Consider the following 25,897-nt stretch of genomic DNA (forward strand, 5'->3'; position numbering starts at 1 on the left):
CTTCTCCTCCACCCGCCCCCCAGAGCCCGGAAAAAGCCAAAAACCCGGGGGGGGGGGTGGTGGGGGGGGGTAGAGGGAGTCTGGGAACTCTCAAAACCAGGGCCACACCACACTGCCCCACCATTACCAGGCCAGCTGGTCACATAGGGACTCCCACCATCAGGGCATTTTCGAGCAATCGCAGAGGGAAAGGAGAGCAGGTCAGAGAAAATAGGAACGTACCTACGGCACCACCTACAGGGGGAAAGGAAGTAAGCTACCTATCGGCCTGCAGAATTGTTGAGCAATTCACCTGTCGGTCATTAGCAAACCAACAAACAAGATCAGGTGAGGATGTGAAGAGAAGGGAACCCTCACGCACAGATGGCGGGAATGCAGACTGAAGCAGCCGCTATGGAAACCAGTACGGAGGTTCTTCCAACAACTGAACACAGAACTACCAAACCACCTAGCGATCCCACGCCTGGGCGTTTTCCAAAGAAAACGAACTCTAATTCGAAAAGCTATCTGCACCCTACGTTCACTGCAGCATTATTTACAATAGCCAAGATGTGGAAGCAACCTAGGGGTCCATTCATAGGTGAATGGATAAAGTGGTACATATATACAATGAAATGTTCCTCACAGGGAAAAAATCTTGCCATTTGCAACAACATGGGTGGACCTAGGCAGTGATGGCGAACCTATGTCACCTCTGACACGCAAACTCATATTTTGGTTGATTTTTCTTTGTTAAATGGCATTTAAATATATAAAATAAATATCAAAAATATAAGTCTTTGTTTTACTATGGTTGCAAATATCAAAAAATTTCTATATGTGACACGGCACCAGAGTTAAGTTAGGGTTTTTCAAAATGCTGGCACGCCGAGCTCAAAAGGTTCACCATCACTGATGGAGGGTATTATGCTCAGTGAAGTAAGTCAGAGGAAGACAAGTACCACATGATTTCACTTATGTGTGGAATCTCCTAAACACACACACACACACACACACAAAGAAATTAAACTAATGGCTGCCAGATGGGGTCTAGGGGATGGGTGATAAATTGGCACGCGGACACAGGTTACTACAATTAGTGAGATGACCACATTGTAAAGTATGCAAATGTCAGATCACCGTAGTGTACACCTAAAACTAATATAAGTAATATAATTTTGTATGTAAACTAAATAAAATTTAAAACCTAGGTAATACATGTTTACTAGGTATTTTCCTAAGTTTTGAATTAGGTTAAAATTCGCTCGCTCTCCCGCCGAGTCCCCCTGCACCTGTAGCTCAGAACACACGCTCACAGCGTCGTTGCTTTTCTCCCGTGAAACCTGTGAAGGAAGGAACCCTGACTCTACTACCTTCTCCATCGCCACCGCCCCCAGGCCGGGGCTGGGGACACAGTGCAGGCGAAAGACACCGAAACACACGAAACCGTAAGGATAACGACCACGCAACAGGGCGAAATGTCAAGCTCACTGCCAGGCCTGGACCCCCACAAAGCATCTTACCAGTGAAGTGCCGCGATGACGCTGTCCCCCACGCCGGCGTCACGAGTCATTCTTCAAAGCTGGGCCCAGCACGTCGCCGAGACTGACATCCCCTGAGGTACAAAAGCCGCCCAAAGGGCGGCTAAGGGCGAGGCCGGCCCACGGGGACACTTCCGCTCCCTGGAAGCCGGGGGGAGCGCTGCGACTTCACCCTGCGGGACAGCTCCGCGGACCCGGCCACCAGCTCTGCGACTCTCGCTCCTGCCGAGTCGGCCTCTGCCCGCGGAGGGGAAGGGCAAGGGACAGGGCGTCCCACCTGGCACGCTCCACCGGAGCCCCTCGGGTGCCAAGGCAAGGCCAGCCCAGCCGCCAAAAGCCGCCGTTGAAAATCCGCAATTCACTCGCCCGCCGCCGCCGCCGCCGCCGCCGCCGCCGCCGCCGCCTCGTTTAAAATCGTTTCCCGACTCACACTGCGGCCCGACGCCGGAAGCCTCCCAGGCGCGAATTCCAAGTCAGTGAAGCAACTACGGTCGCCATTTTTACTGAGGGCACGTTCGAGCAATCTAACCATTAGCCTCACGTTTGAAAGCGCGCCGCGACGGACAGCGGTTTCCCACCGGCGCGAAGCTTTCCTTCTAATTTCCGGCCGCACTAAGCATGGCGGCGGGGCCTCCGCTCTGATTGGTTGATCGACTTCACCGTAGTCTTGGGCGCTCGCGAGCGCTTTGAGGAGTGCTTGGCTCACCCTGCCGCTGTGCCGGGAGAATCGGACCCTCACAACGTTTTGGATTTGCCCTCTTCCTCATTTTGAATATCCGAGGTCGGCGCCAGAATTGAAACGCGAGGCTGGGTTCTCCCTGTTTCCCGGTTCTGCCGCGGGAACCTTTGGGGAAGCGCGGAAGGAAAGGAAGGGCGTGCGCTTGATGACCGGCCCCTTCAGTCTCTCCCTGGGCGTGGGGTTCCCTCTTGCGCCGCTGTGAGGACGCGTCCTTGTACATCTGGCCGCAGCTGTGTTTGTTAGCAGAAGTGGAAACTGATGCATGGAGAAGGAGAGAAAGGTCTTTCTTCTACCCACTCCCCAAGGACCCCAAAGACCTTGTAAATCGATCCGCTGTCCAGACACGTGTACTTGAATGTTCAGCGGAGGAGGGCTTAAATACTGGAGCAGAACGTGGGAACTCCTAGGATTTTAAGGGATTCGCGTGTATTTCCAAAAATGATCGTTGACCACCGTCCAGCACCGGCAGTGTGGGATCCGTGAGCGTCTCGCCCTCCAGCGGCATCAACATGTTCTCCAGTTGGTTACCTGGGCTAAATAGGGGTTTGGCCACACCCACCGGAAGGATCGCGCAGCTGGTCGGCCGGTCTCTTTCTAGAAGTCTGCAGCTGAGCTCACGAAGGAGCGTTCCAGGTGAAAGCAGTGAGGAGCTCGTGACCTCCGGACCGCACTTTCTCCTGTTCTCCATTCCCCGCTAGTCTTAACTGGATGGATGGTCTTAATGTAAAAGCAGATCATTCACCCTCTTCCTTTCTTATACTATAGTGTGTGTGTTGCCTGGAATTTAAAAAGACCAGAAAATGAGCCACATAGATAGGCTTTCAGTTAATGCTACTAAATCTCAAAATTTGTAAGTGTACATGGTGACTGTTCCACTTTCACACTAAAGTTAGTCACTGCACCATCCAACTTCCGTGATTCCTAAGGTCCTATTGGGTATGGGGAGGATCTGTGCTGAGCTATTAAGAATAGGGTAATTTTAGGTCAATGCAAATGCTTGGTGATGAAGAAAATTTTGATTTCCTAACATAAGGCAAAAATTTAAGACAGTTATTTAGTTGGCTTTTGACACATTTACCTTTGACATTATAGATTTAATAGTGATTGAATCAAATTACGTACTTAGATTTACTTTATAAATTTTATCCATGGACATGAAATACCTAAGATGATGTGACTTGAAGTCTTTATTTTTAAGCAGTTTGGAAATAGATTTTTAATCTTGCTTTTTTCTTTTTTCTTTAGAACTCAGTAGCTTTGTTGCCCGGACCAACACATGTGGAGAGTTGCGTTCTTCGCACTTAGGCCAAGAAGTCACCTTGTGTGGATGGATTCAGTACCGAAGGTAAATTGACACAGACGGTGTAAGAATGCATAGTGTTGTCAGAAGAGTAAAAGCTTTGCAACTCCTACAAGATTCTCAAAATTCCTTAAGTTGTCCATTTTGTTTTGAAAGGCCCAAAAAGTGTTACTCTGAGTAAGTATCCCTAGCATATGTTGAAGGGTATAATAAGGAAGTGTGATCCACCAATGAACAGAAATGCCCCTTGGTTTACAAGGGTTGAAGTCTCCTGACAAGAAAATTCTGAGACGTCCTAAATTAAATTACTGCAGGTCAGAGGGTGAAGGAAGAGATAAAGGGGTTAATTGGTTAACAGCTATAGTGCAAAACCAACAAAAGACTGCTCACACTCCTTAGTGCAGTGGTCGGCAAACTCATTAGTCAACCGAGCCAAATATCAACAGTACAACGATTGAAATTTCTTTTGAGAGCCCAATTTTTTAAACTTAAACTATATAGGTAGGTACATTGTTATTAACTTAATTAGGGTACTCCTAAGGCTTAGGAAGAGCCACACTCAAGGGGCCAAAGAGCCGCATGTGGCTCGCGAGCCGCAGTTTGCCGACCACGGCCTTAGTGTATGTTGGAATTATAATTAACAGTCAGGTGGCATTTCTGAGATTATATAAAAAGAGTGAATAGCCAGGCCTGTGAGACCCCAGCAGCCTCTGCTTCTTGTTCACACATGAGCTTTACAGATTCTGCGGCTGTGCCCTAGCCCATAGTAGCCCTGCTTCACCTTCACCTATTCCCTTTGTCTATAGCTAATGTTCGTTCTCTCAGAACGGCTCCAAGCAAGTCAAACGTGAGGCGTACGGGCCCCATGCCTCATTTATTTAAGGCGTCACACCTTTCTCCCTGTTTCAGGTATAAAAACATTTGCAAAATTCGGGGATAACGGACATGCTGTTTTTTTTTCTATCTAACCATGCTGCTCCATGCCCCAAGACCAGTCTTTTTTTGTGTTGTTGTGGTTTTTGTTTTTTGGGGGTGTTGTCTTTTCTTGTCAATGGCCTAATAAACACTTTCTTTTAAAAAGACTTTCAGCCATGGAATTTAACTTTTTAGTTTAAAACTCCCAAAGACTAGTAATTGAGAATAGGCCAGCTAGTAAGCTCCAAGAGCATAAACAAGCTTATTTTATTCTAAATTTAGGTAGAGAACATGATTCTTTAAGATTAGAGCTCTTTTGTTGTTGTATTCTAGAACATTTCTGAATAATACAGTAATTCACATTGAAGAAATCCAAATATATAGATAGTGTGACCTCTTTAAAGAATATGTCCCAAATAGATGGACATTTGACCCATAAATTTGTTGATTTTATCTTCTCAAAATCAGAGGAGGTGCCCAGCCAGCATAGCTCACTGATTGAGCATCGACCTATGAACCAGAAGGTCATGGTTTGATTCCCAGTCAGGGCACATGCCCGGGTTGCGGGCTTGATCCCGTTGGGCATGCAGGAAGCAGCAGATCAATGATTCTCTCTTATCCTTGATGTTTCTATCTCTCCCTCTCCCTTCCTCTCTGAAATCAATATATATATATTTTTTTAAAACTCAGAGGAGGCTTTCTGAACCTCTTGTTGGATAGTAAAGACAATATGAAAAATGTAGATTGAATGCTAAAAATGTTGGGGTTTGGGGGACCTTTTGATGGTTTATAGAGATATTAAATTAGTAGTTGGACCTCCTCTAGAAAATTTTAGATTGTATCTTTTTTTTTTAGGAAAAGGCTTTATATTGTTGTACTTCAAAAATGTCCAATCAGATGTTTTTAGTATCCTAAAATATTCTCTTGGATTTTAATATGTGGAAAGTTTTCAAATTTAATAAAATTTTCTTGTAAAGACCTAAGCCAGTGATGGCGAACCTTTTGAGCTCGGCGTGTCAGCATTTTGAAAAACCCTAACTCAACTCTGGTGCCTTGTCACATATAGAAATTTTTTGATATTTGCAACCATAGTAAAACAAAGATTTATATTTTTGATATTTATTTTATATATTTAAATGCCATTTAACAAAGAAAAATCAACCAAAAAAATGAGTTCGCGTGTAACCTTTGACACACATGTCATAGGTTCACCATCACTGACCTAAGCCAATGAAAGTTAAAACATTTTTTAAATCTTTTCATTAATAAGCCATCTGGATAACATTAGTAAGCTGAATATCTATATATATAAAAGCCTAAGCGACCGAATGACCAGTGGACCGGTCACTATGATGCGCGCTGACCACCAGGGGGCAGACACGCCACACAGGAGCTGCCACCTGGTGGTCAGTGAGCTCCCACAGCCGACCTCCCGTGGCCAGCCAGCCCCAATCGGCCCTAATCACCAGTCAGGCCGAGGGACCCCACCCATGCATGAATTTGTGCACCAGGCCTCTAGTATAGCCAATAAGAATTAAAAACAGAAGTTTTTTGGGGTTTTTTCATTAATAAGCTACATAGAGCCCTGGCTCAGTTGGTTGGAGTGTCATCCCATATACCAAAAGGTTTCGTGTTCGATTCCTGGTCAGGGCACATACTGAGGTTTCAGGTTTGATCCCCAGTCAGGGTGCATTCCAGAAGCAACTCATCAATGTTTCTCTCTCGATATTTTTTTTTCTCTCTCTCCCTTCCTTTCTCTAAAATCAATAAACATATCCCTAGGTGAGGATTAAAAAAAAAAGCTACATAGAAAATTTCATGACTACCTATATATATAAAAAGCTAAGTGTCTGTCCATCCTACCAGTTATGATGTGCACTGGCCATTTAAAAATGAACAGCACCACAGACCTGGCGCCGACAAACCAATGCTCAGCTTCCTCCAAGTGGGACACGGGCTCCACCACCACCCGGAGCAACACCAAATCACAGCCAACGCCGCCAAGACCCCATGGCGCAAAATGCAGCCCACAGCCCAGCCCAGCCCAGAAACGGTCACTGTGGGCGCGGGGTAATAACATCACGTAGCAACGCCCAGCTTCCTCTCCCTAGTGACTAGCATCCTTGGAGTTTCTTCAGCCCAGGAACCCAACTTGCTTTATAGCCAGGTGCAAACATTTTATAGTTTAACCAAATGTTTGTGAAGCTTTTTCCCTTGCCTCATCTCATTTGATCCTCACAGAAGTCCTGGAGTAGATAGATAGGAGACTCGGTAGAATCCCATTTTCTTTTCATTAGCAAGATGCGAATATCGATATTAAAATATCAAAATATTTCTTATAATTAATTTCCTTTCAATGTGCATGAACCTGTGCACCAGGACACTAGTAGTTAATACAAACACATATTATTTATTATAATAAATGTGAGAAATTATATGGATCTTTTGTTTGTTTAGTTTGCTTTGCCTGCTTAAATTTTGGGCTCAGAGATTTTATCCTAACGTGTTCATTTTCTTCATTAATCAGGCAAAACATCTTCCTGGTGTTAAGAGATTTCCAGGGGCTTGTTCAAGTTCTCATTCCTCAGGATGAGGTAATGGAAGGTTTCTTACTGTTACTAAAAGCCTCTTTGATGCTGTGGTCAGGGTAACTAAATACGTTTGAGGTTTGAAATTCAAAAGTTAATAAAAAGTTAAAAAAATACAAACAACATTGAGACAAATGACAAACTGGGGGAAAATGTTCATCACAAACATACACCTATATAAATATAAATGAGACATTTGTTAATGAGCACATCAAATACAGGGGCTAATTTTGCTAATATCTAAAAGGTTACTATAGATCAAATTAAAAACAAAAACAGTGACCCAGCAGAAATATGAACCTAGGACATGAATATAAAATTTACAGAAAAGAAAAAGAAAATATAAATGGCTTTTAGATGTATGAAATATGCCCGACTTCACTCATAGGTAGAGAGAGAACTACACAGAATTGTTATTTTTGACACACAGATTGACAACACACTGCTTGGGAAAACAAGTGTTCCTACATTCATGGAGGGAGTCCAAATGGCACTAGTTCCATAGAGGGCAATTTGGCAACATCAAAACTAGAAGTGCATCTATCCTTTCAACCATCCCTTCCACTTCTAGTCAGTTATCTTACAAGCATCTTACACCTAGACTTACACAAATGCAAACTGACATAAATATAAGGTTTTTCATTGCGGGATTATTTTTAATAGAAACAAAACAATTGGGGAAAACCTAGTTGTTCCCCCAATAAGAGAGTGACATAAAAAATGCACATCCTGAGAGCCATAGAAAAAAGGTTAAAGTAGCTCTTTATGAACTAATATGGAAAAAGAAAGGTATGTTGATAGAGGAAACAAAACAGGAGTGCTATCATCTGTATTAAAAAGGAGGTGTGCATGTGTGTATTCATGATGTGTCCCTGGAAGGATCCGTGAGTGTCTGGGAAGAGAAACTAAAGGGCAAGGATAGGAGGGAGACTTCACTGTATATCTGTTCGTTTCCTTTGAAGTTTGAGCCCTGTGAAGGTACTACTTGCTAAAAATAATTACCATTAAAATTAGATGAAATAAAGCTCTCTCATCGTAGTTGTTGGGCAACATTGGTTTCTATTGTAATGCTTGTATGCCTAAGAAAAAATTTATTTACTCAGCTTTTAGTGTTTGAAATAAGAGCAATGAATTATCTCAGGATCTAGAAATGAGCATAGCTAACCTTCAGACTCCGTTATTGCTGTGGGACTTAACTGACCCGAAGACTAACTCTGGAAACAGTTGCCTTTCAAGTATGTATGTGGGATTTGTTTGCATTAATCGTTTCTTTCCTTATTTCCCTTTAAGGAAAACATTGTTACACTCTTAGTTAAGAGTTTGACTTGCTGTATTAACTGGAGTCAAAATTGTGAGGCAGTGATCGCTTAGGCAGCACATATAGTAAAGTTGAAACGATACACAGAAGGTTGGCATGGCCCCTGCAGGTCGTGATCCGTGTTAAAAAAGAAAAAAATTGTGAGGCAATTTACCAAGTTCTTTAATAAAGTCATTAAGGGCAGCCCCAGTATTTACAGCAATTAAGCTCTGAGTATTATCATTTTTCTAAACCATAGACTAGAGTTAGCACAGATTCCTTTAAATTCATGTGTTTCTTGGAACTGTTTTCCCCTCTTTTTCTGTAGTCCGCTGCTTCCGTGAAGAAGATTTTATGTGACGCCCCCATGGAATCTGTGGTGCAAGTGTCTGGGACAGTGGTTTCCCGGCCTCCAGGACAAGAGAACCCAGTTAGTAGTTTAGACACTGTATCTGTGTAAATTTCACCGTATACACTTGCACTGTCTGTCTACACATTCAGGCAACAGAGGCTGAGCACCTATTGGACATCAGGCACTAAAGCTCTGTAAGTTCTATGAATGAACCTGCAGATTTCAAAATCTTCACTATAAACACACACACTGATATAAATATGCATGTTAAGATATTTGTTAATGATCATATCAGCCACAGGTATGCATAAGAATGTCAAAATCATGTACAGACATTTAGACTACACACTAAGCACCTGTGTACTTTACATACATAAGTAAATCATGTATTTTACAAATGTTCACTGTGTACATATCCTGGTGAGTAAATTTTTAAATAGGTCTCTTCTCTCTCTTTAAGAAAATGCCAACAGGTGACATTGAAATCAAGGTTAAAACAGCTGAACTTCTGAATCCGTGCAAGAAGCTGCCCTTTGAAATTAAGGACTTTATGAAGGTGCCATCCTCTGTTATTAATAAAACTAGTAGCCCTGTGCACGAATCCATGCGCCAGTAGGTTGCTGCTGCCCTCCTGTAGCTCTCCACCTGCTGCCCCGCCCTCCTGTAATTCCCCTCCCCCCTCCCCCCTCATAGCTTGCTGCCCTGCCCGCTCCTGTAGCTCTCCGCAGCCTGCTTGTACCTCGCTGGCCCACCCTCCTGCTGATCTGTGATCTGGTTGTGAAGCGCTTGGTCGTTACGCCTCAGGGTGTAACGGCTAATTAGCTTATTCCTCTCTTATTATATAGGATAGAGCAGGGGTCCTCAAACTACGGCCTGCGGGCCACATGCAAATACAAATATTGTATTTGTTCCCGTTTTGTTTTTTTACTTCAAAATAAGATATGTGCAGTGTGCATAGGAATTTGTTCATAGTTTTTTTTTAAACTATAGTCCGGCCCTCCAACGGTCTGAGGGACAGTGAACTGGTCCCCTGTTTAAAAAGTTTGAGGACCCCTGGGATAGAGTATCTAAAGAATGTTGATGACCAATAAAATGTTTTCAAGTTTTTTTTAAGAAAAACTTTAACTTCCATGGCATTAAGCATGTTGTTATAGATGTATCATGAATTGTTAGTTCCACAATTTCTTGATGAACCCTTCTTAAATAATGACAATTCATTAAGCTGCTGGAGTTCCTAAACACGTGGACTGCTTATCAGACAGCTTGAAACATGATTCTGTCTTTAAGACTTGGGTTATTATTGCCCTGGCCAGTGTGCTTCAGTGGGTAGTGTCCACTGGGGCACCAAAGGGTCTCCGGTTTGATTCCCGATCAAGGGTACATACCTGGGTTGCAGGTTCATTCGTTGGCCCCAGTTGGGGCATGTGCAGGAGGCAACCAATTGATGTGTCTGACATCGATGTTTCTCTCTCTTTCTCTCTTCTCTTCGGGTGTTATTGTGTTCATGTCTTTTTGCTGCTTGTTTACATTTTGAAAGGAAATTTATGTCTAGCTTGGACATGGCCAAATAGCATAGGAGATCTTGCATCTATTAAGTTTAAACCTCTAACAGTGAAAAAGTGTTGGCTTGATTTCCCAAGCATATAAATATTACTGTAATTCAGGATGTTCTTTACCATTTTGAGGGGTTGATGAAGCTAGACAGCACTGGGTATGCACCCCCAGATAAATCTCAGCTATGTCACAATTATCTATAGTTGTAGACCTGCATAGTCCGAGTGCGTAAACTGGTCAATACAGGGATTTTTAAATTAATTGCAAGGCCTCTTAGTCTTCCATTTTAAGTTCCCAATACTTAATCTTTTAATTAGAAAAGGCAGTGTAATTACAGAGTTGGCCTTGGGGGGAGGTGGGGAGAAATACCCAGTTAATCTTTCAGAAAGATAAGTGACAGTTCTTCTGTTTCTAGTATCAAGGAAATAAGCTACATCAGGAAAAGGGCTTTAAGAGCCCTTTTTTTTAATAAAAAGTTGTCAGCACAGAGATTTACAGCCTGGAAAGTAAGCAAAAGTCCCTCTGTTGTTCTTTGCATTTCTTACACTCTCAGTCCCATTCAGGTGATAAAGTTGTAGTTGTTTTTTACTCTAGTGTAAATTATAAAAAGATCTTTGAAGACTCAATTACAGGTTTAACTGAATGGATAAATGTTTAGTATGATAGCCAAATTTCAGTCAGTGAAGGGTCACTAATAATCCTATATAATAAAAGCCTAATATGCAAACCGACTGAACGGCAGAATGACCGGAGGAACAACCGGTTGCTATGATGCGCACTGACCACCAGGGGGCAGATGCTCAATGCAGGAGATGCCCCCAGCCCACAGGCCCCAGGCCGGTCAAGGGAAGTGTCAGCGGGGGCTCCCTGATGGCCCCGCCAGTCGCCCCACAGATCGGCCCTGGTCGCTAACCCAGGCCTAGGGACCCTACCTGTGCACGAATTTCATGCACCAGGCCTCTAGTCATGAATAAAAAAAATGTAAGCTCTGTGCCAGTAACAAACTTAGGAATCAAGGGTGGCGGTGTATATCCAAATGGTGGGAGCTAAAGATAAAGTTTTTGAAATTTCACACTCTGTATCTAAAGTTAATATCTTGTTAATATTTGAAAAATATTTAAACATAAAAATCTTTAAATTTGTTTAGAAAACAGAAGCTCTTCGTTTGCAATATCGCTACTTAGACTTGCGCAGTTTCCAAATGCAGTATAACCTGCGGCTGAGGTCCCAGATGGTCATGAAAATGCGGGAATATCTCTGTAATCTACATGGTAAGGGAGATGCCTGCATGTTCTTGGAGCTTTTTAGCATCTCTTCTGTTCTGTTCAATAGTTTTACTGTATCCTCACGTTAGCATCATTGGGTCCGATGTTACCAGAGGTCTGGAATTCACTTAATGTGTAAAGCAGTTTTTGAAGTTTAATTTCCATGTATTTTGTCCTAAAGCATAATTTAGTAATTTAGAGCATAATTTCGCTCCCTACTGGGTCACAGATACAGCCTTTTAAAGGTGATAGTGCATGTTACCTTAAGTATTTCCCATCACTACTGAAGGTCAGACAGCCCTTTGGTTGTTACACCTGTAAGTTTTTTAAATTCTTTGTCATGCTTAAGTAGCATTTGTTGTGAGCTCAGAAATGTCATGGGAATTAAATTTGACTCTTTAATTAGTCCTGGGGTCTTTTCCTACTATATTTATGTTTTTTATGTTATTTTTGCTATGCTAGCAGAATATTTAAAAAAGCAAAACAATTCATAGACAAGGATCCATTAAGTAAGAATTATTTCATTACAAAAGTATCAACTCTGTGAACAGAATAGGAGGATTTCATGAAAATGTTCAGCTTTCTTCTTGGGTTTATAGAAACCAGCATCAGTGGGCTTGGTAACTTTTCCAGTCAAAATTCCTAATTAAGAGTAGCCTCAGATTATTGGACTATACCATAAACATCATATTTGACAAATTCTATCTATTAAATTCAAATGTCTCTCTCTCTCTTTTTAGGGTTTGTGGATGTAGAAACACCAACATTGTTTAAGAGGACTCCAGGAGTACGTATCAACTTACTATAATGTCCTATTAGTTAGGAAACTGGACCACTTTGCATTTATATTCACTTGGTTTTACTTCTTTTACTGCCTCAAGATAATCACATTATCCAGATTTCCTTAAGAGCTGAGAAAACTGCCAGTGAAGCAGAGGTGCTAACAGGCAAAGCCCTGTCTGAGTCCCACCTGCTCACATTCCATTTTCTCTCTGGGAATGTGAGTGGATCCTGTTGCCAAGGCCCCACGCTGCACCCCCACCCCCAACCCCAGTGTGTATGCCTCCCTCAACTGAGGTGGACACTTAAAGACCCTGAGCCTGCCCTTCTCACCTGCAGCAGGGCCTTAGGAACTCGGAGTTGGGGTTTCGCCATCCGTGCTCCATGGTCTAGGAGAGAAAACAGGACTTAGGGCTGAGCAGAAGTCACGCCTACTGCTTTGGGTACAGCAGCTCATTGAACCAGGTCTGAGCACGCATTGTAGCCCTGTGTTCTCTAGGTCTCAATGATATTCACCTAAAAGGGGTTCATAGGCTAGTTTCCAGGACCCAACACACTCCCCAATCCTTGGATTTGCATTGGGTTTCCCGGGCATTTTAATTCAGGATGAACCTTTTCACATGGAAAATGCTAAAAGAAGCTTAGGAACAAGTAAAATAGCATCTTCTAGCCATTCAGTTCATAGAGATGTTGAAGAGTTGAGTGCAAAAGCAGGGTGGGAGAGGGTAAAGAGGGGATAAATGGTGATGGAAGGAGACTTGACTTGTGAACACACAGTGCAATATACAAACTATGTATTATAGAAAATTATACACCTGAAACCTATATAATTTTTATTGACCAATGTCACCCCAATAAATTTAATTTTTTTAAAAAAAGAGTTGCGTGCAACAAATGTGTGAGGTAAGTGAACTAATCTGGGAATATTAGAAATAGGCCAAGGCAAGGCCACTCATACTTCTTCAGAATCCTTCTGACTGTTCTCACTTTTTTATTCTAAATGTCAAAACTAAGGGGGCGGGGGGGGAAGAAATAGGATTTTGATTGGTCATTTTAATGTGGATTTTGTTGAAGTCTTCCTTTAGGTCCTTTAGTAAAACTATATTTTTTCTTAAAAGAAAAGAGTTGAAAAAATTGTATGGGTCAATATTTTGAGATAAAAATTTTTGTATTCTACTTGAGTTTTGTTTGAGTTTTATAGATGCAGATCAATAATGAATTGGTTTCCTAAATATAAATCCCTTGTTCATTAAGAACTGACATTTCTAAACCTTGATGTTCAATCTATTTATACAATATCTGGACTTATAAAACTGTAGTTTAATTTTAAAAAGCAGGTAGGAATTATGTGAATAGGAATTGAGAATTCATTTCAACAAGCATACATTTAATACCTACTATGTCCGAACATTTAAAGCCTACTGTGTGCAAGCCTTTAGGGGACTAAAAGGTGAACAAGAAATCTCTGTCATTTGAGGACTTTGCTCTTTAGTTCATTGATGAGCTGAAGTGTCAGCTTCCACCAGTTCTTGGGTTTGTTTCTTTTAATAATGTCTCCTGTCTCTCCCTCCCAACCCCTCTCTCGTTAAAAGGGTGCAAAAGAGTTTGTGATACCGTCCAGGGAACCTGGAAAGTTCTATTCTCTCCCTCAGAGTCCACAACAGTTTAAGCAGCTTCTGATGGTTGGTGGTTTAGACAGGTGAGCTTTCCTTATGCTAGTAGTTGTCAGGAAAGGAAAAGTGGGATGGGAAGGGAAAAAGGAAAAAAAGTTGCCTGCATTCTTTTTTTTTTTTTAATATAGTTTTTATTTCAGAGAGGAAGGGAGAGGGAGAGAGAGATAGAAAAATCAATAATGAGAGAGGCCCTAGCTGTTTTGGCTCAGTGGATAGATGTCAGCCGCAGAATGAAGGGTCCCGGGTTCGATTCTGGTCAATGGCATGTACCTCAGTTGCAGGCTCAATCCCTGGCTCTGGTCAGGAAGTGTGCAGGAGGCAACCAACCAATGTTTCTCTCTCTCTGTCTCACCCCCTCCCTTCCACTATCTCTTAAAAAAAAAAAAATCAATGAAAAAATATCCTCTGGTGAGATTAACAAAAAAATTAAAAAATAATGAAAATCATTGATAGGCTGCTTTCTGCACGCCCCCTACTGGGCATCGAGCCTACAATCTGGGCATATACCCTTGACCGGAATCGAACCCGGGGACCCTTAAGTCCGCAGGCCAACACTCTATCCACTGAGCCAAACCAGCTAGGGCTACCTGAACTCTTAAAAGAAGGTTAGAAAATGTATGAGCATTTGGGAAATATATGCAAAATACTCTAAAAATATGTAGTCATTCTTTAGTAAAGATTTATTGGGTGGCCACTGTGTGCAGAGCTATAAGCTAATAAATGTGGCAGGGGATTCAAAATAGAATAGCTTTTGTTCTCAAGGAATTAATGAATCTAGACAGAATAGGATAATAAATAAAACCAACTGAGATATAAACAAAAAAGGAGTACATTGAGAGTTGCAGGGTAGATATTAAGAAGTTTGAAATTATATTGCTTGGGAAGTATAAAAACTTTGTGAGCTGGGCCTCCTGGGACAGAGTTCATTTCAGCAGATTGAGTTGAGAGTTGAATGGCATAGCACAGGAAAGCTCAAGTGTATTCATGGAGCAACAAGAAGTTCAATTTGGCCAAGGCACAAGAGTCTGTGTGAAGAAGCATGATCCGCCTTGCATGCCAGTCTCATATGTGAATATCCAAAGGTGCCATTGTATATTTCTAAAGCAATATATAGAATAGTTCAATTCTGGGTCAGCTATGTATGTAACTGATTAGATTAGGACATCGTAAGAATTTTTAAATTTCTTATATGCCCTTTAGGTACTATAATTAATTTACCTCATAGCCTGCACGGCTGTGAATTTTGGGGGGAAATGTGTGTATGTCTTATTAGAATCATGACTCAATTCATGCTATTTTTCTTTTGTAGATATTTTCAGGTTGCCAGATGTTATCGAGATGAAGGCTCGAGGCCAGACAGACAGCCTGAGTTTACGCAGGTACAAAGCTATATTCACTTGTCTCTTACTCATGCAGCCTCACTACAGCCCAGTGTCTCCAGACCAGGACAGTAGTCAGATAGACTTCTCATTACATTTTATCCATCAGATATTTAGTGAAACTGGCCTGCAGTGGAGGCATTCATTATTTAACTTTTGACATATTTCATGTGTCCTTTTTATAAGGATTTTGGCCACCAACTAAGGGATGCCAAAGATCCCATAACATTTTCATAGTCATGATAAAGTTCTTAAAACACCTCTTGTACATTAAGAACTAACAGTTCTGTATGTTGATATTTACTCTGCCTACTCTGAGCACTCATCAGAGCTGCTATGATTTGGTTTCTGTTTGGTAGCATATGAATCAGTGTGATGAAGCACAAAAATCATAAGCTTTGAAGGTGGACAGCCTGGGATCAAGTGTAGCTTTACTACTTACTAGCTGTACATACATGGGCAAGTGACTTAGCTGCATGAGGCATGGGTAGTCATAGGAACTAAACAAGGGGATGATGTATGTAAGCATTCGCACAGTACCTGACATAAAACAGATGTACAGCCCTGCCAGTGTAGCTCAGTGGTTGAGTGTCGACCTATGAACCAGGAGGTCACAGTTCAATTCCTGGTCAGGGCACATGCCTGGGTTGCGGGCTCTATCCCCAGTAGGGGGCGTGCAGGAGGCAGCGAATTGATGATTCTCTCATCATTGATGTTTCTATCTTTCTCCCTCCTTCTCTGAAATTAAAAAAAAAAATTAAACACAGATGTACAATAATATTTATTCCCCCCATGTATTAAGTACTTATGTCCAAAATCCTGTGGTAACTTAAAACCAGAGAATTATATGAATATATACACAGTAATATTATGGCTGTTCAAGTTAGTTTCCATGTGTTATTTGGTTTCAGATTGACATAGAGATGTCTTTTGTAGACCAGACCGGGATCCGGAATCTAATTGAGGGTTTGCTCCAGTATTCCTGGCCCAGTGACAAAGGGCCCGTAGGGGTGCCTTTTCCTTCTATGACTTTTGCTGAGGCTTTGGCCAGCTATGGAACTGATAAACCCGACACTCGCTTTGGGATGAAGGTACTTTTGACTCTTCAGTTTCCCAGGTCTCTGCCCCCAAATAGTCCCGCAGTCTTTTGAACCACTCTGAAATTTACAACCAGTTGCACACACTGTTGTATCATATTTTCTGTTGTTACCTTAGCTTGTTACCTTTGTTGTTTTGGAGCTACAGCAAGAGAGGATAATAGTCTGTTAGCATCGCAATACCTTTTTCTATCTACTATGTTCCAAAACCAATTTTCAGACAGCAAGATTCTTGCTATAAAGTTTATATTATTGATAAATTATCAATTATATGGACACAAATGATAACTTGAAAGGAAAAACAAAAAAACCCTGTTCTTTCCTCTTCAATTTTTCTTAAGCCAACTAAAATGGCACTTGGAAGGCCATTAAGAGATATTTATCCCTTTTTTGTGGTATTTAAAGAGCTCAAACCTATGGAAAATTTTTTCAAATTATTAAGGTCAATACATATTTAACTATAAGGGTCAGGGGAGGATGTACGTGGCACAGTTTCCGTTGGCAAGCCTCTCATTATTTGCTCTTAGAGAGCAACAGCCCTTTGTCTGTGTGATGCTGGTGACATTACCGCATCTGTTCTCAGTTCAGATGCCTCAGAAATTGAGTCCTGCCTCGTCTACAAATAGGCAGTACTCAGTTCTTAGATTGAAAAACATTTGCTACACAAAGTCCTAACTGCCTACTCACAGCTGATGCCAAAAAACAAAAATTTAAATATTCCAAAACAAACACTCCTTGTTTCTTGTTTTGGAATATGGAATAGTGGTTCTTAAGTCAGACTGCTTCAATTGTGCTTCTGCCACTACTAGCTGTGTCATCTTGGGCAAGTTTTTGCCTTCTCTGTGCTGTGGTTTTTGCATTTATTAAATGGGGATAATAAGAGTGCCTCCCTTATACTTTTGTTTTACGGATGAGATGAATTAATACTATTGAAGAGTACATTAGCACAGGCCATAGTGCCCAGCCCATCCATGACAATCACTCTATATGAATGCACTTTGTAGATGTTAACAGCTCTATTTTCTTTAAAAACTTGTTTGTAAATGTTTTAGTTACCCTTTTTTTAACCTGCTTTCCAGATTGTAGACATCAGTGATGTGTTCAGAAACACAGAGGTTGGATTTCTTCAAGATGCACTTAGTAAACCCCAAGGAACTGTCAAAGCCATACGCATCCCTGAAGGAGCAGTAAGTGAGGCACAATTCTGTGTGTTCTCTAGAACCTGTTTATGGGGAGTAAATATGTTTAACATGGGCATGTCTAAACTTCAGAAAGGACAGTCCTCTTTAAATGGGAATATAATCTATTGAAATAAACTCATAAAAATTGTTTTTTAAAAAAATGAATTCTTACATATCTTTATGTAAAGTCTAAAAGTGTCCCTAAAACTATGGAGAACAATAAAACCTGATGAATATGACTTTATACTCAAGATCTAGAGCTTTTTTATTTTTTTCCCTTTTAAACATTGCTGTCAAGTACACCTGCTTCATTTGGGGTCATTTCCACTACTGATGAGCATAACATTCGTATTCATATTCTGTCTCCAGCCTCGGTTTGTCCAGAGACTCTCAGCTTAACCCAGCATAACCCTTGCATGTTGGGTATTGAATAAGATTAGTATTTTGAAAGACTTCTCATTTGGATATATAAGCATATTAAGTATATTCAACCTGGGGATAAGAATGCAGTCTCTTAATTACTTCATATGTCCAGTGGAAAGTAATGTTGTGTCCATATTCTAGTCCAGACAGAATGAATGTACTCAGGTGAGCTCTGTGCAACATATATTGTTGTCATTATTTACCCCAATTTGAGGATGTCCATTCTTCCCCAAGTAGCTGATCAGACCTGCTGGGTCATGAACCCTGACTCCTCCTTTGTGTATCTCCCATACCTACTTAAGTGGCCCATGAATATTAGTTATGATGACATTGTCTTACTTAGAAAGACATTGAGATAATTTACAAAAAGTAAGATATAAAGAATTTTAAGAGACCTGAAATAATTAAATTATGAATCTTCGTATTGACCTGAAAGTTATATTTTCTTTCACAATTCAGAACGTAAAAATTAATTTGGAACATTTATGCTGCATATTACATGGAATACATGCACAGTTATTCCCAGTGAGACTTGCATACAGTGTTTGGAAAAAAATAAGCCCTGTAACAAGCTTTAAATTTTTGTTATTTGGCAGCAGAAATTAAATTTGTATTTAATCCTACTCTTGTGATGGAAAGACACAAAATATATTTGTATTCCCTTTGCTATCATAAACATGTTTATGAAGCTAAGTGTCATACTGTTGAGTTTACTTTGATTTTCTTTCATCAGAAATACTTAAAAAGGAAAGACATTGAATCCATTAGGAAATTTGCAGCTGACCATTTTGATCAGGTAAGGATTAATTAGAGCAGGTTTTTTCCTGTCTTTTAGGGATTCAATTTTTTTTTAAAATATATATTTTATTGATTTTTTTACAGAGAGGAAGGGAGAGGGATAGAGAGTTAGAAACATCGATCAGCTGTCTACTGCACACCCCCTACTGGGGATGTGCCCATAACCAAGGTACATGCCCTTGACTGGAATTGAACCTGGGACCCTTCAGTCCACAGGCTAATGCTCTATCCACTGAGCCAAACCAGTTAGGGCGGGATTCAATATTTTTAACTAATAATTGCTTGAGCTCTTTCACCAACATTAGTTTTGAGGATCTTGTTTCAGATCATTCTTCTACTTTTACTTTTTATTTTTAAATTTAACCTTACCTCTGGGTATAATTCTAAGACTTAAACTTAGTTGAACTCACCATTAATCAGAATGGAAGTTCAACCATAGCTTTTTAAAATAAACAACAGTACTTTAATCTGGTTAGGAAAATAAATAGAGCCCCATGTGCCCAAGATTTAAATGAAAGTGTGAAGGAAAGCCTGAATTAATTGTTCCTCCTGTACCCTTTTTAAAAATTCTGAATACAACTTTGATAGACACCTGTCTTCTGGGCTTGGTTAATGGTAGAACTAAAACGGGAGGAGCAGGAGTGGAAATGGGCATTCTTAACTCTCACAAGAAGTGGAAACTGCCTCCGCCATTATGGAATCAATGACTTTAAAAATAGTCATGTTTTTTTGAGTCATTAAAATCAGTGATACTTTGAAGAAAGGATCTAAAATAGAAGATTTTATGCTCCATTCACTTGCAACCTGCCAAAAATTTGCAGAAATCTCATCTACTGACATCCCTCCTGACCCTTCATTCTCTGTTTTTCATTATGAGATTGCTTTTTAAATTCCTTTATTATCATTTTGAAGGGGTTCAGGAGGGAATAGAGATAATCTCATGTAAGTTTTCTTCTATTGGGAACAAGAAATCTTTGTACTATAAGAAAACCCCACTTTTTTGAAAAATGTTAATCTTTTTCTTTGTCACAGGAAGTCTTACCTGTGTTCCTGAAAGCCAATAGGAACTGGAATTCTCCGGTTGCTAAGCTTGTGATGGAGGAGCAAGGACTGGGCCTGATCAGACGAATGGAGAACCAGGAGGAGGACGTGGTCCTGCTAACGGCCGGAGAGCACAAGAGAGCAGTAAGAGAAGTTACCTCCACGCTCAGTGCTGCTGGGGTTGAATGGAACCCTCTTCTCCTGTGCAATTAGTACACATTTGAAATTGACTGTTAATTTTATTAAATGGAGCTGCTCTGCATGAGTTTTTATATGAGTAAATATCACCTCACCCGAGGATATTTTTCCATTGATTTTTAAATATCAAGGTGAGAGAAGCACATCGATTGGTTGCCTCCTGCACGCACCCCCACCAGGAGTGGGGGGAGGAGCCTGCAACTGAGGCACATGCCCTTGACCAGAATTGAACCCGGGACCCTTCGGTCTGCAGGCCATCGCTCTATCCACTGAACCACACCGGCTAGAGCATATATGAGTAAATGTCTTTCAGCACTTTATAATGCACTGTATAAAAACTAGTTTCTTCCCGGCCTCTAGCCTCCATGGGCACTGCTCACAGACTGGCTGTGGTTCTGATTAGGAAAGCCACTTAGGTAGAGGGCTGTCAGGACTCGATGTATAACTATGAAAAAATATTTTCAAAGTTTTGCAAATTAAGAAAATTTGGTAGTCACTAACTTTTATACATAATGCATTCCTGAAAATGTGGAGGACAGGTCAGACTGCTGGAGGGCTGCTGGCTGGCAGACACCTGGCCCTACTTGATCATGGCAGGATCCTCTTCCTTGGAGCAGCTGCTGGGAGGTGGTGAGGGCTGCCAGGCACCGGCCAACTCACTGTTCTTCAGCAGAAACACGTAAGACTGGATGTAGCTGAATAGGCCATTGTAAAATATGCAGGAGTGGTATAGAAGTCAAACAAATACTGTAACTATACTGTAAAGGTCAAGAAGTACCACTGTTGTTACTATTATAAAGAGAACAGAGGCTGAGAAGTTAAAAATTTGCACACACACAGCTGGGATGTGGAGGAGCCAGATTTTTTCCCTAACCCTCAAAGTCTGGTTCCCAAAGATGTACTCTTAAGTTAACCTCTAATCCACCCTGCCTTTCTCCTAGCAGCAGGCATCGTTGAACATTAAGCACATGCCTGGCACTCCGCAGATCCTCATCACACCCTTCAGGGCAGTAAGGAAATCATGGGAGTAGGTGCCCATCATCTTGCACCGTACACGTCTTACCTCACTGTGTTGTCACCACAGCCTTCTGGAATAGATACTTTTATCTCCATTTCACTGTGGCAAAGGATGCAGAGATGTTAGTAGCAAACAGATCAGACTCAGGTCCATCAAGCTGGTACCTGTGCTCTCCATTCCCCAATCACTGAGGGTGACAGTCCTTCTCGGACCATTGAGTGTGTCTTCTATTACTTGGCTAATCCTTTCTCAGAGGATGGCCTGGCGTTAGAATCCACATCGGTCATTGCTGATGACTCTCCCAGCAGTTACCTCAATGTTCCTATCTTCTGTTTGCAGTGCTCCTTGCTGGGAAAATTACGGCTGGAATGTGCTGACCTTCTAGAAGCAAGAGGAGTGCTGCTCCGTGACCCAGCTCTGTTCTCTTTCCTTTGGGTGGTGGATTTCCCACTCTTCCTTCCCAAGGAGGAAAACCCCGGGGAGCTGGAGTCAGCCCACCACCCATTCACGGCTCCCCATCCCAGTGACATCCACCTTCTCCACACTGAGCCCGAAAAGGTACCATATCTGTGCTAGCAAATCAAAGGAACTGTGGGAAAAAACAAAGCAAAGAACTTCAGATTTCAGTCTGACCCAGTTCTGGAAGCCCCAGAAGAAACTGTCGGTTTGCATCAGTAGTTAACATTCTCTAATGTCGAGACTCTGCATCTTGTAGGTCCGTAGCCAGCACTATGACTTGGTTTTAAACGGCAGTGAAGTAGGAGGCGGTTCTATCCGAATTCACGATGCACAGCTCCAGCGCTACATCCTGGAAACGTTACTGAAGGTAGCATGTTCTAACCTGGCCTTGTTTGTGTCTGTTAAAATTTGTAATGAATGGAGGATTCACTAGATATAGGATAGTAGCAGCTTCTCTCTCTACCTTCAGTGTAAGTCTTTGAAAAGTAGGTAATAGCCGTTTGGCAGTGCTTACTATATGCCAGGCACTGCTTAAGAACTTCATAGGCACTGACACGTTTAATTCTCAGATGAATACCCAAATCCAGTGGTCTGTTCTTGGTCACCAAATTCAATGTCCCATTCTTTGCCCTTAATCTCTCCTACCTCCCAGCAGCATTTGACACTGTTGCTTCCTAATATCCCCCCTAGTCCCTTGACAGGACAATTCCCTGCTTTCATCCTACCCTTTGGAGCCATATCCTTGGTCTCACTGTTTGCATTATAAGTATAATAGCTGCACTTACTGAGCACCAGGCATTTCTCTGCAGGTTTTAATATCTGTGACTTGTCACATCACCTTGCTCTACTCTAAACCTCTTGAGGTCTTTTTTAACTCACCTTTGTTTTCCCTTTCACACCTAAATGCACTGTGGCGCTTAATGGACCCTCAGTATGTATTTAAATGAAATTATCTTTTGAATTTCAGGAAGATGTGAAATTGCTCTCCCACCTGCTCCAGGCTTTAGATTACGGGGCGCCCCCTCATGGAGGAATTGCCTTAGGTAAACAGTCTGCCCTTTTACAAGCTCAATTTCATTCACTGCACTGAAATTTGGGCTCAGCTTAAGCAGGGGCGGGGGTGGGGGGGGTGGAATAAAGGAGGTAGGGAGTGAGCCCAAGGGTTCTACAGAATTTATGTTTCGTTTTTATTTACCAGTTATAAAGCTAAAACTTAACTGATCATTTGCATTTGAAAGATTAATAGAATGGTCTTAGCTCAAATCCCTGGGGGCTCAGACACCTTGGTAGGAGTCTGGAAGCCCTACTGCCTAGCCCCAGCTTGTGTGAGTAGGAATGTGCCATGGCCCTTCTGATGGGCGAGGGTGCTCACCTTGCTTCTTTTATCAAGGAAGAGTGTGAGAAATTCCAGAAAGTTCACTAGATTGTGGACCCTCAACCACAGGGACCACCTGTGTTCTTAGAGATGCCTACACAGCACCTAATTTTGTTTAGCCTTTAGTAAGCCCTTGCTAAAGATATTACCTGCTGTCACTATTCATCCCAGTCCTGAGCATTTTTCTCAAGTGAGATAGAAAGTAACCTCAAAAGTTCTCTAAAAAGGCAGGAAACTATGCCTGGGTGCAACTTGGTAGAGATTCTTATGTAAATGTTCTCTGTAACCTTTGTAGAAAAACGAAGTCATCCCACCCGCAGGTTACATTCTCATCTGTTAACTGTGTTTTACTCACAGGGTTAGACAGACTGATATGCCTTGTCACTGGAGCGCCAAGCATCAGAGATGTCATAGCCTTCCCAAAGTCCTTCCGGGGGCAGGACCTCATGAGCGACGCCCCAGATTTTATCCCTCCTGAGGACCTGAAGCCCTATCATATTCAGGTCTCCTGGCCAACAGACGCAGAAACAGAAAAGAACTCATTGAATCCTCCGCACCATCCAGAAAGTTGAGCTTTTGGGTTTCATCCTCTGCTCCCTCTAGAGTTCTGCCAAAGATCTGACACGTCTCTAGGTGGAAGGACTCCAGGCAACATTCTTTACCACAATGAAGAAACAGACAGTACTCAATCTGGACCTGATAACATGCATTATTAGGATTTTTTGTTTGGGACTTTTTTGAAGTTTCTTTTCACTTGGAGAGGTGTGAAGGATGGCTCTTTGTTAGAATAATGTAATAGCTAAGCATCTTCTAATCATGTTTTCCCATACCCAGAGAGTAGGTTGTTCACTTGGGACAGGAGTAATCAGATCATGTGTGAAATGTGAGAAAATATTTGCCCCTTTAGACAATTGAGTTAATGGATGAGTCCGTTTAACCAACGTCAAGAAAATCCTGTAAATTAAGCTGGACAATCATCATAATATAGTGAAAAGCAACATAATATAATGCTAAACATCACTGAAATGAAACTCACAAAATCCCAGTCATTGCTTCACTTTGAGCAAGTTACATAGGCCTTGCTTAGTCTCCCTCCTGCTGTGTGAAATGCAAACAGAACTTGTCTGGCTACCTCTCAGGGCTCTTCTCCCAGAATCAGAGATCATGTACGCGGAAGATAATGTGAGTGAAAATGCTTTAGAAAATTATAATGCATGACACCAATGTATGACTGTCCACCCATCTGTAAACAGAAACAGGTACAGCTGTGGATTTTATGATTTAAGATTAAACAAAACTGATTACCTGTAGTAAAAGAAAAACAGTAAGTTTATTCAATATTGATTATACTTCTACTTTTTTAAGTAATCCCTGAATACCTTTTCCTCAATTGTACTAAAAACATTTACCTTAGACCAACCTCAAATGTGTAAGAATGAAAAAAAAAGTGTAAGAGTGAACACTGAGGCTCATTGTGATTTTCTTATATTGTGTGATTGGGGTCAAAGGGGGACACGTAATATTTTCAATAATAAAGATTTAGTTTTTTTAAAAGCTTATGATTAATCATTATAAAAATGGGAACAAGGGAGGCCTGAATAAAATTGTTCTTTTTGACATTATCTTTCACTTTTGCCTTGGCATTCTTTTGATTTATAACGTATGAACACAATCAGCCTATATCCCTGTCTGTTTTTCTCAAGTGTTCTAAGCAATGTGATACTATGATCTATTTGAAAATAACAGCAGCTTCACTTCCAGGTCTCATTTCAGCTGCTCAGTGGGCTGGGAAGAACATATATGCCCTTCCCAACTGCAGAAAGCTGTTCCCCTGAAGTTTGTCCTTAACCCAGTCTCTCCTCATCTGTGGGCCCTGAGGCCAGAAAATCCTTGTTGGCAGGGCTCTCATGGTAAGAAAGGATGTCCAACCCTGCCTGCCCTTTCTCAGTGGAGAGAACTTCTTGAGATGCCCTTTATTGGGCAGGAAAATGCAATTTTACATCTACTTATCCCACATGCATGTTACCTAATTTTTAATATAATAAAGTCACTATTCACTATTTAGAGCTTCATTCTAACCAAAATATTGTCTCTATGCTGGAGTTTCAGAAAACACCCCAAATCTGTAGGATGTTTTCTGGGCTACAAATACCAAAAGCCCCAGGTCCCCAGACGTCAAAAAGTCCCGAATTGGCATCTCAGAGACCTAGTCACTGGGGCATCACTCAGCGTTTCTTTAGTTCTGCCTCTCAGAAGAAAAAAATGCTTATCCGAAATTCAAAGAAATGTCACTATTTTAGATCTTAATCATTGAAGTGACATTTTAAACATTTTCTCAAAAATTAAGGAATATTAAGTTTGGAAACAACACAACCAGGACTTTGCAAACCAAACTAATTGTAAATTGGAAGCCAAATTTATTTCAAATTCAATCCCCAACCTCCTACGCAATTTAGATTTATTCTGTTGCAAATTTTAAAAACAAGGTAAACAACTGTTGGGGAAGGTCAGATGATGCCACTCCTGCTCAAAACCCTTCGGTGGTTTCCTATCTCAGAGGAAAGCCAGTCTTTATATGCGCACCAAGGCCCTGCAGAGCCTCTTACTACCTGACCACACTCTGCTCCACTCAACTGGCATCCTTTTCCTGTTCCAGGCATGAGCCCAGCGCAGGCCTTTGCCCTAGCTGGCCCGAGCAACTCTCCTCCAGATACTATTTGCTTTGTTCACTCCCTAATCCTGTCTGCTTAAGTGCTCCTCAGTGAAGATTTCCTGAACAACCATATTCAAAAGGATGAGCCCGTTCCCCACCAGCACCCTCTGCCCCTTTCCCTGTCGCATTAATCACATTTTAGTTTGCCACACTAGAATGTAAGCTCCAAGAGGGCAGATTTTGTTTTCACGTTGTCTCTGCAATTATCTATTCCCAGCACCTAAAACACTAC

At 41.5% G+C, this 25,897-nt stretch overlaps 2 protein-coding genes and 1 pseudogene across 6 annotated transcripts in view; 2 read left to right on the forward strand and 1 right to left on the reverse strand.

Annotated features, from left to right (window-relative positions):
• CENPL (centromere protein L) overlaps positions 1 to 1,884 on the reverse strand; it is a 23,194-nt gene extending 21,310 nt beyond the window's left edge. The window contains exon 1 of the mRNA XM_006088921.3: positions 1,503 to 1,884. The gene's annotated coding sequence lies outside the window, so the exon portion shown is untranslated. The remainder of the gene's footprint in view (positions 1 to 1,502) is intronic.
• Positions 1,885 to 1,946: 62 nt separating this feature from the next.
• DARS2 (aspartyl-tRNA synthetase 2, mitochondrial) lies at positions 1,947 to 24,574 on the forward strand. Of its 5 annotated transcripts, XM_006088919.3 has the most exons (17): positions 1,948 to 2,892; positions 3,505 to 3,604; positions 7,002 to 7,068; positions 8,688 to 8,789; positions 9,172 to 9,267; positions 11,413 to 11,536; positions 12,271 to 12,317; positions 13,903 to 14,009; positions 15,293 to 15,362; positions 16,274 to 16,453; positions 17,539 to 17,646; positions 18,797 to 18,859; positions 19,894 to 20,046; positions 21,458 to 21,676; positions 21,834 to 21,944; positions 22,545 to 22,620; positions 23,310 to 24,574. In XM_006088919.3, the coding sequence occupies exons 1-17, from the start codon at positions 2,769 to 2,771 to the stop codon at positions 23,522 to 23,524; spliced, it is 1,962 nt and encodes a 653-aa protein (XP_006088981.1). In that variant the 5' UTR covers positions 1,948 to 2,768; the 3' UTR covers positions 23,525 to 24,574. The 5 variants fall into 5 exon arrangements, with proteins under 5 accessions (XP_023609712.1, XP_006088981.1, XP_023609709.1 ...); XM_023753944.1 differs by lacking the exon at positions 22,545 to 22,620 and having other exon boundaries at positions 1,947 to 2,892; positions 23,310 to 23,434; XM_023753941.1 differs by lacking the exon at positions 18,797 to 18,859.
• LOC111826115 lies at positions 8,422 to 8,522 on the forward strand (annotated as a pseudogene).
• Positions 24,575 to 25,897: the final 1,323 nt, after the last annotated feature.

This window comes from Myotis lucifugus, unplaced genomic scaffold (genome assembly GCF_000147115.1).
Source record: "Myotis lucifugus unplaced genomic scaffold, Myoluc2.0 scaffold_54, whole genome shotgun sequence".
Lineage (NCBI taxonomy): Eukaryota > Metazoa > Chordata > Mammalia > Chiroptera > Vespertilionidae > Myotis > Myotis lucifugus.

Bases quoted from the DNA above. Each gene is read 5' to 3' on its own strand.
- DARS2 (XM_006088919.3), top strand. From the start codon at position 2,769: ATGTTCTCCAGTTGGTTACCTGGGCTAAATAGGGGTTTGGCCACACCC. The intron at 11,537-12,270 runs GTAAGGGAGATG...CTCTCTTTTTAG, and splicing joins ATATCTCTGTAATCTACATG to GGTTTGTGGATGTAGAAACA. The intron at 15,363-16,273 runs GTACAAAGCTAT...ATTTGGTTTCAG, and splicing joins GACAGCCTGAGTTTACGCAG to ATTGACATAGAGATGTCTTT.